At 39.4% G+C, this 13,529-nt stretch overlaps 1 protein-coding gene across 3 annotated transcripts in view; it reads right to left on the bottom strand.

Moving 5' to 3' along the window:
* ETFA (electron transfer flavoprotein subunit alpha) overlaps window positions 1–13,193 on the bottom strand; it is an 82,664-nt gene extending 69,471 nt beyond the window's left edge. Inside the window, exon 1 of one of the 3 annotated variants that reach the window (XM_078448919.2) lies at window positions 13,053–13,193. In XM_078448919.2, the coding sequence (XP_078305045.1) occupies window positions 13,053–13,091 (39 nt within the window). In that variant the 5' untranslated portion in view covers window positions 13,092–13,193. Of the gene's footprint in view, window positions 1–12,993 lie in introns of all 3 variants that reach the window. The other 2 variants (XM_078448916.2, XM_078448917.1) reach the window with 2 other exon arrangements.
* Between the last annotated feature and the right edge of the window lie 336 nt (window positions 13,194–13,529).

Here is a 13,529-nt window from a genome sequence, read left to right on the forward strand (position 1 = left end):
AAAGAACTCTAATTAGAACTCAATGGCATAATTTATGATTTAAATCACATTTCACAAGAATTGCCAGTAACAAGCTACTTATTACCAATATATATCAGACACCATATTTTTGATTATGTTTCACACATCATTTACTATAAAAATTATGAGATTTCCATCACCATTTGAAGAATAAATCCAAGATTTGGTGGCAGAAGGCCCATAATTGCTATAAATTATAGTCCTATCATAAGATAAAGTAGGCCATCCTCCCAAGGAATCCTCAAGCTTTTTAGAACTCCTAGGGGGACACAGTATATTCTTTTAAAAAGACTATTCAAGGGCGGCTGAGTGGCTCAGTCAGTTAAGCATCTGACTTCAGCTCAGGTCACGATCTCGCGATCCATGAGTTCAAGCCCCGCATCGGGCTCTGTGCTGATATCTCAAAGCCTAGAACCTGCTTTGGATTCTGTGTCTCCCTCTCTCTGCTCCTCCCCTGCTCAGACTCTGTCTCTCTCTCTCTCTCTCTCTCTCTCAAAAATAAAAAAAATTTTAAAAGACTATTCAAAATTATAAGAGTAAACAACAACAAAAGAATATATGTAAGAACACACTCAGTTCATTTATTTGCCTTATCAATCTTTACTAAGTACTATATACATCACAAAGGCACTCTATATTACTTTTTTTTTTTAAGAGAGAGAGAGAGAGAGAGAGAGAAAGCAGGGGAGACAGAGAGAATCTTAAGCAGGCTCCATGCTCAGTGTTGAGCCCAACATGGGGCTCAATCCCACAATCATGATCTGAGCCAAAATCGAGTCAGACACTCAACTGACTGAGCCACCCAGAGCCCCAACACTCTATGTTACATTATCAATTGACTCCTTCTTATTATTTTTTTTAATACCAAGCTTCCTTCTAACTCAGTGTTCTACCTTCTATTCCTCAGATACCATGTAAAGAAAACCTACAGCACCTAAACATGGTTATATGGCTTAATGCAGCAATAATAGTTGTGTTTAGCAGGAGAAATTGGCCTGTAGCCTTTAATATGTTACGCTGTAGGGTGCCTAGGGGGCTCATTTGGTTAAGTGTCTGACTCTTGATTTCAGCTCAGGTCATAATCTCCTGGTTTGTGAGATCGAGCCCCACAGTGTGGAGCCTGCTAGGGATTCTCTTTCCCTCTCTCTGCTCCTTCCCTACTCACTCTCTCTTTCTTAAAATAAATAGACTTTAAAAATCAGATTGTTTAAAAAATAAAAATAAAATGATATGCCTCAATCTAGAGCCCAGTTTCTTCACATGCAAATTGAGGGAGATGAACTAGATCAGAAGGTTTCAAACTACACTCCATATAAAGAAGCTAAGAGTTCCAGGGAGGCATCTCAGGAACCACCACATAGGATGAAGTGAGAACTAGGCAAGCAGGGTTCCCAGAATGGCTCCTCGGCTTTGCTTTAACCAAATTAACTAAACCAAAATATATAGAGTTGACCCTTGAACAACATAGGGGTTAGGGCACTGACCCTGGTGCAGTCAAAGATCTACATGTAACTTTTGACTCCCCCAAAACTAACAGCCTACTGTTGGACCAGAGCCTCCCCAATTACGTTAACAGTTGGTTAACCCATATTTGGTATGTTATATGTATTACACACTGTATTCTTACACTAAAGCTAAAGAAAATATTAAGAAAATCATTAGAAAAGAAAATACACTTACAGTACTATACAGTTATTTATCAAAAATTTTCACATACAAGTAGACCAGTGCGGTTCAAACCCATATCGTTCAAGGGTCAACTGTATATCTTACTTAAAACACATAACTCTGATGTAGGTACTGTATTACCCTGACTTTACAGACAAGGAAAATGAAGCTTAGTGGCTACATAACTAAGAAAACAAAGCCAGCTTAAAAGTGCAAGTAGTCAGACTCCAGAATCTGAATTTTTAATTACCAGCTCACATCAAAGTACCATCATTTTAAGCTGTCTTATATAGGTATTCCCCACTTTTCAAAAGTTCACATTATACCACTTCACTTTTATAAAACATCTTCCTGTTTCCACTAACCAAAAGAAATCCAAAGAGGATTTTCACTTTTATGAAAAAAAGGTGACAAGCAAAAATAGCCTTCAGCATTGGTTTTGCAGCAAGCTGTAACCCAAAGCATCACACATCCCAAAGCAGCAAGAATGGAACCATAAAGCTCCTTCCCTGGATATACACTCAGCATCAAGCCACCATAGCTTTGAACTGTGTGAGCATCTGTGATTTGTCTCAACTTACTCTGTGCATCCATTAGCAAGATGTGTCCTATGGTATCAGAAAAGCCTAAGAGATGGGGCGCCTGGGTGGCTCAGTCAGTTAAGCATCTGACTTCGGCTCAGGTCACAATCATGGGCTCAAGCCCTGCTTTGGGCTCTGTGCTGACAGCTCAGAGCCTGGAACCTGCCTCGGATTCTGTGTCTCCCTCTCTCTGCCCCTCCCCTACTCGAGCTCTGTCTGTCTCTCTCTGTCTCAAAAATAAATAAACATTAAAAAAAATTTTTTTAAGCCTAAGAGAGATTATTTTTGGGGTCTGAAAATGCTTAAAAATTTTTCTGTATAAATTAATGGCAATTGCTTCTTCACTTTATACCATTTCAGCTTATGAAAGGTTTCACAGGAAAGCTCTATTCTGCATAACAGGGGAAACATGTATATGGGTCATTCCTATAAGATTTCACTTAGCAAATACTTCCCTGCTTTTTTAAAAACAGCACTGATCAAAAAGAAACAAATGATGTCAAAGCCCTCTTTTCCAGCTCTAAAAATTCCATAGCCCTAAAATCCAATTTTATATAGAAGAGTTGGATAGATACCACTAAAGATTCAAAAGGTACAGGTCCATTACCCAAAAGGTTTTTAAACAAAAGTTACATTTTATTATCTTGGATCTGCAGATCCATTGCATCTGCATACTTAGGACCCTATTTTTTTTTTTAACTTTTTTAACGTTTATTTATTATTGAGAGACAGAGAGACACAGAGCATGAGCAGGGGAGGGGTAGAGAGAGGGAAGACACAGAATCTGAAGTAGGCTCCAGGCTCTGAGCTGTCAGCACGGAGTCCCGTGTGGGGTTGGAACTCACGAACTGTGAGATCATGACCTGAGCTGAAGTCGGTTGCCTAACCAACTGAGCCACCCAGGTGCCCCAAAGGGCCCTATTTTTTATGGGGGAAAAGAAACCAAGTCCTTAAACATTAAAGATAAACTACCGAAATATTTAATTAGGTAACAGCCAAAAAAGGAATCTCAATCTCTTCAAAACACTGAAATTATAATTACTTAATGCACACTGCAGTCACGATAAATTCTGGGTCATTAACCTTATCTGGGCGCTCAAAACTGCCTGACAATGTTACTATGATATCCATGTTGGCACTCTCACTCTCCATACAACCATTTCAAAGATTCACCTCTGATGTTCTCAACTGCCAACAGTCTGCTCCCTACTCTCAGAAAAGCACCTCACTTCCTTATTCACAATGAAAACTGAAGCCATCAGAGGGGACCTGCTGCACTTTCCTGATATCCAACAAAAATTCCCGCCCCTGCCCTGTCAAAATAGAAGCTGCTACAGGTCCCAGATCTGGTATCTTTATCTGGGCTTTAGATTCTGTCCTCTCAAATCTAGTCAAAGACTTTTTCTATAATCTCCTCTCAGTCATGTCTCAAACCTCTTTCATTTTCCAGGGCTCCTTCCCATCAACATGTAACATGTTTGAGGCTCTCCCAATTTTAAACAAGCCCAAAATTAAAAACCCACTAGCGCCATCTTCCACTCCAATTCTCTAATTCCTCAGCTCCCATTCATGCCTCAACTACATGCATTCTGGTTTATGTCCTCACTAAAATTACCAACAGATATGCTTCAGGCTTTACCTTACTTGTTCTCTCAGCATTATTTGAAATTATGGACTATTCCACTCTCATTTCCATGGCTTAATTTATAATTTACCACCTGTACATGAATCACATATATATTGGGGGAAGGAGGGAGAAAGAGATAACAAACCTTGCTAAGAGCCACACCTACAATTAGGCTACATCTGCATATCCAACTGCTTAACGTGTCTGTCTCATCACTCTCCAACTCAGCAATTCAAATCTTAACTCATCTTTCCCCTGATATTCTAGCCTCTCACCATACTCCTTCTCCAGAGTTCTTCAGGGGATGCACCACTCTCTAACAAGCTGCACAAACCATGATCTGAAACTCAGATCTGAGTTTTTTCTCAACCCTCACATCCAATCAACTGCCAATCATAACAATTCTGCCTTCTAAATACAGTATCTCCTAAATCTATTCACTTCTCCATCATCGGTGCCACCACCTAGTTAGTGCAGGCCATTATCCCTCTCCTATATCACCCCAACCATCTCCCAACCTAACTTTCTCCCCTTCAATCCATTCCTCTCAGTGAGCTTTCCATGACATAAATCTAGCCTGTTATTCCTCTGCTTAAAACACATTAATTGCTTCCTGTCTCCTTAGGATATGGTAAACTAGACTCTCTGTTGGCTTATCAGGCATTTATTTTATGGTGTGATCTACCTCTCTAGCCATATATCCTCTCTCCGTTTATACCTTATTTTCAGATACTTGAACTTGCCTGCTCTCTCTGACCTCCAGCCTTCCCTCACATTGTTCCCTCTACCTAGAGGACCTCTTCCCTTCTTACCTGGTTAGCTTCCAATCATCCTTAAGTTTTCTGCTTAAATGCCAATCCTTCCAAGAAGCCTTAGTACAGAGCAGTGGTAAACATACAGGCTCTGGAGCCACCCTGCCTGGGTTTGAATTCCACCTCCACCATAACTTCTCTATGTCTCAATTGCCTGATCATAAAATGGAGATGATAATAATAATAACCTCACAGAGTTGTTGTGAGGATTGAATTGTTTAGAATAGTGGCTGGAACATAATAAATGCTCAATGAATGTTAGCTATACACAAAAGCTTTCTTTGGTTCTCCTTGGACTAGTTAACTTTGTTAGCACCAACACAGTACACTGAATTGCCTCCCTTATAGCACTTATCACACTTGATTATACTAACTAGATTATTTTGTCTTCCCCACTTGATTTTGAGTACAGGGGCCATGTCTGATTTTCTTATCACTATAACCCTAGCTTCTACTTCAGTATCTAGCACAAAGGAAATATCCAATAAATGAACTGAACATTGATTTTAAAAACCTCTTCATCAGGGCACCTGGGTGGCTTAGTCAGTTAAGCATCTGACTCTTGATTTCTGGTCAGGTCATGATCTCACAGTTGTGAGATCAATCCCTGCATGGGGTCTGTGCTAGACTTGAAGCCTGCTTAAGATTTTCTCTCTCCCTCTCCCTCTGTCCCTCCCCTACTCATGTTCTCCCTGTCTCTTAAAACAAAAACTCCTCTTCAGCAAAAGAATGAGATGACAACCCAAAGACTGGGAGAAAAATATTTGCAAATGACATATCTGATAAAAAGATATCTAAAAGAACACAAAGAGCTCTTAAAAATTCAACAATAAGAAACAAATTGGTTTTTATACATGGGCAAAATATCTGAACACCTCACCAAGAAGATATATAGATGGTAAATAAGCACATATAAAGATGTTCAACATCATGTCTCACTAGGGAATTGCAAATTAAAACAAAAATGAGATACTACTGCATATACTATTAGAATAATGAAAATCCAGGGGTGCCTGGGTGGCTCAGTCAAGTTGGGCATCCGACTTCAGCTCAGGTCATGATCTCACGGTTCATGCGTTCGGGCCCCACGTCAAATTCGATGCTGACAGCTCAAAGCCTGGAGCCTGCTTCAGATTCTGTTTCTCCCTCTCTCTCTCTGCCCCTTCCCTGATCGTGATCTGGCTCTCTTTCTCTCTCTCAAAAATAAACATTAAAAAAAAAATTAGAATAGCAAAAATCCAAAACGCTGACAATACCAAATGCTGGTGAGGATATGGAGCAACAGGAACTCTGGGAGAAATTAAAAATTGTACAGCCACTTTGGAATATGGCAGTTTTTCACAAAACTAATATATTCTTGTCATACAGTCCAACAGTCACACTCCTTAGTATTTACCCAAATGAGCTAAAAAATTACTTACACACAAAAACCTAAACATGGATGTCTATAGCAGCTTTATTCATAATTGCCAAAACTTGACAGCAACCAAAATGTCCTTCAGTAGGTGAATGGATAAATAAACTGTAATTCATCCAGAAAACAGAATATTCAGCACTTAAAAAAAAAAAAAAAAAGGTGCGATCAGGCCAAAAAAAGGCTATATACTGTACAGTTTCACTCAGATGACATGCTGGAAAGGCAAAGCTATGGAGACAGTGAAAAGATCAGTAGTTGCCAGGGGGTGGGGGCAGGGAGGTAAGAGGGAAATAAGCAGAGCACAGTAGATTTTAGGGCATTGAAACCATTCTTTACAATACTATAATGATGTATACATGCCACTGTACATTTGTCAAATGAATGTATAGAATCAATTGGAACAAAAGTACCACTCTGGTGTAGGATGTTAATAGTGAGAGGCTAGGGAGGGGGTAGGGATGGGTGGGGAGTCATATATAGGAACTTTCTGTAGTTTCTCCTCAATTTTGCTGTGAGTCTAAAACTGCTCCCCCATATAGTCTTTTTTTTCCAAATAAGTCTATTTTTTTAAAAATCTTCTGTTGCTTTAAAAACATCCTTTAAACACTTCTACTGTATACACTGAGCTATAGAAAGCAATTTTAAGACTCTAGATCAGCCTTTCTCCAAAGTTGCTCATCTGAGCCAGAGAAAATCTAAATGACTGTTGTCTTAATTCTCCCAAGAATGAACACAGACAGTTAGGACCATTCTAGATACATAGGTGAGTAAGTTAATTCACTGCATACAGTGGATGCTTTAGATGCTTGTTGCCACCTTACAATCATATCTTCCTTCTGTGTGTGTAAATGTGGAAGAAGTTTTCCAGGGGGTACTCCTGGAAACAACATCTATGAGACATCAAGGAAACAGGACGGAGCAGTGGAAGAAGCTAAACCGAAACACTGTGATGCAGTCACAACAAAGATCTCAGTTGATCTCACAAGGAGGCCTGAAGCTATGCAGGCCCTTCAGGGTCATACAGAATTGAAGCCAGGGTGCTACAGATACTCCTTTTCACGAGGTGTCATTACTCCAGACTATTTTTTCTTAATTTCCAGGGTTCCTTCAGCATGTTCCACCTTACCTTAGACAAAATTCACATGGACTTTCAATTTTGTTTTGTTTTGAACGATCAAACTGTTTCTAGTTTCTGTTTCTGTTTCTAGTTCAAGCCTGGAAACAATCCATATTAAAAACCAAGATATCTAATAAGAACACATACAATATGAACAGAATTAAAATACTAAATAAGTGATCTAAGATAGACAAAACTCAAAAATGACGTTTTTTGTCTAAAGAAAATCTTTTCCTCTTACTATTAATTCATCACTCAAAAACAACTGTAAAGCACCTCAGTTTACAAAGTAATTTCAGATATCCTTTCAGAATTTCTCCAGCCCCCCAACTAGATTAATCCTGCCATTTTGTTCCCCAAATACCCTATACAACTTTCTGTTACAATGATTATACTTAAAATAATGTGTTCAATGTCTTTCTTCCCTTATCTATTCATACCATGTGGGCAAGAATTAGGTCTGTCTTGTTCTCCACTGTGAATTTAGTACCTACCTTTGTGCCTGGCACACAGCAGATATTCAATGAATGTTTAGTGACTAAATGAAGTTTCCCCAAAATGATAAAAAAACTAAAAAGCAACTCTTTGTATCTCACTGGTAACTTAATTACCTAAGAACTTACATGTGTACCTACCAAGAACAGTATATAAACTTGTTAAATCACTACCCATCATGCTCTTAGAAAACTTACCAAGATTACTGACTAAAATTAGTTTAAGTAATAAAATGTGAGTTTTCTTCTGTATACCCTCATAGAGTTGACTGGCCTTTATGAGAGAGTACAATTTTTTAGGGCAGGGCTTAAAAGGGTTCCACCCTTTCAGAGACAAACTTCTTGAAAATGATATCTGTAAGCACCAACTACTGCCTCATCTCTCTGTCTCCTTTACTCGCAGCAAACCGACTTTCATTTCCACCACAACACTGAATCCAATCTCTTCAAAGTCACTGACAACCTCGTTATGAGTAAGTCCAATGGAAATATTTTGGTCCTTCTCTTATTCAACCTTAACAATTATGACACTGCTTTTGATTTTTTCAGTCTTTTAGGAGCAACCAAGGAGATTTACTGCTTAAGAGTTCCTGCTGAACATAGACAAACTCTATGTTCATGTAGTAAACTACCACAAGTCTTAGAAGAAAAAAAAGGTAGAATCTAACTCCCTTACAAACCCACTCAAAACCTAAAGTAGTAAGAATAATTTAGCCTAGGGGCACCTGGGTGGCTCAGTCGGTTGAGCGTCCGACTTCGGCTCAGGTCATGATATCACGGTCTGTGGGTTCAAGCCCCGCATCGGGCTCTGTGCTGACAGCTCAGAGCCTGGAGCCTGTTTCTGATCCTGTGTCTCCGTCTCTCTCTGTCCCTCCCCCACTCTCACTTTGTCTCAGTCTGTCTCTCAAAAATAAATAAATGTAAAAAAAAAATGTTTTTAAATAATAACTTAGCCTACTACCCCCCCCCCCCCATCTTTGCGAACTAAGTGGGATATGGGGAAGGGGAAGGGGAATGTGAGGGTCTTTTTACTTCTTAACTCAAAAATAAAAAGGCATGAGGGGCGCCTGGGTGGCTCAGTCGGTTACGTGTCCAACTTCAGCTCAAGGCGTGATCTCGTGATCCATGAGTTCGGGCCCCGCGTCGGGCTCTGTGCTGACAGCGCAGAGCCTGGAACCTGTTTCAGATTCTGTGTCTCCTTCTCTCTCTCTGACCCTCCCCCATTCATGCTCTGTCTCTCTCTGTCTCAAAAATAAATAAACGTTAAAAAAAATAATAAATTAAAAAAAAGGCATGAATAATCTATACAATCTTTACAAGTTCTAATGCAAAAGATAAATAATATATAATTAAAGTCAACTATCCCTATTTCAACATACATTTTGTAATAATAAAATGTATATTACATTTCTGTACTTAAATAACTTACTTTAACCTCTTTAGTAATAAAATATGATAGCTTTTAATCATGACTAGAAATGTCATATGACATTGATTATAATATTAAAAACACACTCAATTTACTTCACTTTTAAAACAGACAAGACCCTTGGTAGACACATTGGCAAGCAGCATAATTTTATGGAATTCACCTTATACAATAAATCTTTTAGAACTCCATCAAAATTGGCTCTCTTTCTTCTTTCAAAAGAAATTAAAATTTGCATGCAAATTATAGAGTTCAATCTCATTTGTCAATGCTAGGCCATGGACTCTGAAAAATGTCATGTTCCTTCATACCAGTTTCATAGCTTCTGAATCATGATTGTTATGCCTTCCATCTAGTAATGAATACAAAAACAGGACATTCAATTGACCTTGAGAAGTGTTGCTTCACTCTCCACATAAAGTATTTCTCTGGTATCTTATTAGTCAACAAATCAATTTCAAATGCAAATGAATATAAAATAATACTCATAATTCAGATTAACTTCCTTGCAAGAATGTTAATTGCAAATGCCTAACCCTCTTTTTTTCCCCTACCTATTTCCCTCTTAATGTGTTCTCTAAGCTCCTTATTGCAGATGTAAAATACCACCTTCATTAAACAGATGACATTGAGGAGCCCCCCAAAGATGAAGGAATTTGCTCAAGGGCACAAATCAGGTCAACACTGGAAAGAGAACTTGAATACCAAATGCAAGTCATTTGACTTACATTCTAACAGTTTAAGGCATCCCCCCCCCCCTTTTTTTAATTCCAGTAACAAACAGGGTCATCTGGGTGGCTCAGTTGGTTAAGCTTTCAGCTCTTGATTTAGGCTTAGGTCATGATCCCATGGTCATGGGATCGCACCCCATATCAGGCTTCACACTAAGTGTAGAGCCTGCTTGAAGTTTCATTCTTTGTCCCTCCCTCTCTGTCCCTCCCCACCTCTCTCTCAAAATAAATAAACATTAAAAAAATTTGAATTGCAGTAAAAAAACATAACATTTATCATATTAATCATTTTTAAGGGTATAGTTAGCTTTATACACATTGTTAACAGTTTAAGATAATCTTTTAATAGATTAACTTTATTAGTAAAAATATAGTTTTGTGGAAACATATCTTCCAAAATAACTCATGGTTGGCTACAGAACTATTTTTTTTTTTAATTCCAAGAGTGCAGATTTCACAAAAGCTATCTGACTTTATGACATTGTAAGTAAACAGAGCATAAATAAACAGAAGTCCCATGAAGGTACTCCCACTTTAGAAATACAAAACAACTTAAAAGCATCAAAAAATGTAAGAGTAGTAATGGATTATAACCTACTAAATAAAGGATCCATGATAAATACAAAAATAAGCAAGAAGAAAATATTCTTCCTTATAACAGAATATAATAAATGTAGAAGGAATCATGGAATTAGAAAAATTACCATTTTACATCATAGTAATATCTCAACATCAACAGGTGATGAGAAACAGGAGACTCACATAATCTCAACGTATCTAATTTTAACAAATTGTTAAAAATCACAAAGGGAGAAGTAGTAACTTGAGAGTGGAAAAATCTGGTGAACAACACTTTATGCAAGTAATTAAAGTCAACGTCACCAATAATGAGATAAATTAACATTATGAGCCGCCTGACAAGATGCACTGAAAACACAGTATCACTTCTGTGATACTCCTGCCAAAATCTAATCATGAGGAAACACCAGACAAACCTAAATAGAGACAGACAACAACAACAAAAAAGGCCTGTACTCTTCAAAAATGTCAATGCCATCAAAGCCAAAGAAAGGCTGAGGAGCTTTTCTAACAAAGACTAAAGATACAAGAAAACTAAATGTAAGGCATGATTCTCAAGGACCCTAGACCAAATTGCCAGAAAAACTGTTAAAAATGATATTAATATGACAATTGGCAGTGTTTGCATGTCTGCAGATTAGACAACAGTATTTTATCGTTGTTAAAACTGCCTGACGTTGCCCATTTTACCATGGAAATGAAAGGTGAACCTCCTTGTTTTTAGAAAATACACACTGACTTACTTGGGAATAAGTGGTAATATCTGCAACATATTCTCAAGTAGTCCAGAAAAATAATAGTAAGTATATAGGAAAAGAGATAAAGCAAATATGTCAAACTGTTAATGCTGGTGAAACTGAAAGGATTTTGAGAATTATGTGCACTATTCTTATAACTTTCCTCTAAGTCTTAAATTATTTCAAAATTTAAAAAGTTAAAAATGTATGTGTATGTATGGATCCATTTTAGAAGTGTTCCCACCACTTCCTTAGATTCTTGAAATTCAACTCTGAAGCATTCTTATGACTTTAGAGCAACTACTCTATTTAGCTTGACTTCAAATTCTCAAAATAAGTCAAGGTCAAACTCTTCGGTAAACCACAATAAAGATTTGGAAATACCAAGTATGCACACTGGCAAACTGTGTTGACAAGAAGAATCACTTAAGCTAATCATTCCATTTTTTCCATGAGATCTACAAAACATCTGAGTCCTAAATTGCCCCCACTAAAATTATTTCACTTATGCCAGACTCCTAACTTGTCCACAAAACTACCTTCTAATTACTGCATAGCTATTTTTCTGCCAGTCTGGCTCTGATACCTGGAGTTTTCCCAAATTCACAACTGTAACTTGTTTATGTCTAGATCTTCTGAGGAAAAAAAAAATCTCCTGGGAGAAAACTGAACAGCAACCTGAAGGATGGGGATTTGAACTTTTTCACAGAGTAGAGGGGCATGCAGGATTTTTCTTTTCTTTTCTTTTCTTGTTCTTTTCTTTCTTTCTTTCTTTCTTTTTTTTTTAATGAAACAAAGAATACACAAGAAAAGAGCCTACAGACATCTAGGAATATTGCCAACTATGTCTCAGGGAGAAAAATCCCAGTGGTGGATGTGAAAATATCCATGCATAAAACAAACTATAGAAGAAGTAAAAAACGTCCATAAAGTTTCTGACCCAATTTAGCAATCTTGTTTTTCACTTAACCTAACTGTAACTTAGAAAACTTACAGAACCCACAATATAAATTGTTACTTGACTTGTAATCAGTCAACCTCCAAATACGGTTGTCCCCATAGCATAAAGACAAAAATATATTTTCTGTCAGTGTTTCTCACGGGAGAAGAGAAAAATGTGGTGAACTCTTGATTTGTCACTAAGGAAAGCACCAAAAACTTACCATTACCAATAGTTCCCTGGCTATTTAACCAACAATCTACTGTATAAAAAGACGCCTGCCTTATAAAACTGGCTTAAAGCTGTGAAACTGGATGACTGACTTTACGCTACAATCCCCTAAACTCAGCACTGCCCCATAAATCAGAGAGCAGAGCAAGTTCTTAAAACACCGCCCTTAACCCCGGAGCCCCCCAGCGCTTGGCTGTGAGTGGATTCCAGCAGCCCCTACGCGCCCAGAGAAAATGTTTTAATTTTTCCAGAAATGTTGGCTTCCAGGTGAATTCAGGTTTTAAACTCTTTCCAAGAGGCCATCCCAGCAGCGACATTTTCCTTCCTCAGGTAAAGATTCCCGGGACGCAGCTGCCCACTCCCGCCAAACTGGAGAACCTGGCGGCCTGGCAGAATGCGGAGTAAATCCGGAAGGTTCAAGAGGGGCTGGGAAACAGAAGCGCGGCTTCATACTCTGGGTCACCCTGACCTCTGACCTCGGCCACCCCGCGGTCCACCGGGAAGGAGTCAAGGGCAGGCTTCGGGCCTGAGGCACAGACCGTGCTGGGCCTGCCTGCGTTAAGGCTGGTCAGGTCTGTGGAAGACTATGACCTTCGCCACGGCACTCACAGGGGCAGTACACTGAGGATGGGCCGTCATCGGGCTCTGCCTTTCCCTCCAAGACTCACCGCCCGCCGGAGCTGCCCTGGAGCCGCCGCTCGGAACATGGTCTCTATTCCCGTCCGCCTAGAAGCACCGTCAGTCTCACGGCCTCCGGTAGCCTAACCAAGCAGCGCCGCCTCTGCGAGTCACTGTAACGCTCGCGAGACGCGCTAACGAGAGCGGAAACGGCTCAAGGGAAGAGCGAGAGCTCACGGTTTCTGTCTGCCCATTGGGCAGTCGCGCAACCAACGGGGATGGCGGAAAGTTAAGGACTGAGCTTGGAAGTAGGGCAAAGGTGAGGCTCGGGTGAAGTGCAGCGGCTGAATGGCTGGCGGAGCTGGTGAACTACCAGCGACAGTGGTGGCCCAGAATGCCTCTCAGCCCCACAGTGGGCAACGTTCTGAAAGTGAACTTTAACCCTGAGCTGATGACGTCAGTCTCCTGGCTGCTAGCCCTCTGGATGAAGTCCCCCCTCCCCCGCCCAGTTATTTTTTTGTTTGCTT

The sequence above is a fragment of the Panthera onca genome, chromosome B3 (assembly GCF_046562875.1).
Source record: "Panthera onca isolate mPanOnc1 chromosome B3, mPanOnc1 haplotype 2, whole genome shotgun sequence".
NCBI classification, from domain to species: domain Eukaryota; kingdom Metazoa; phylum Chordata; class Mammalia; order Carnivora; family Felidae; genus Panthera; species Panthera onca.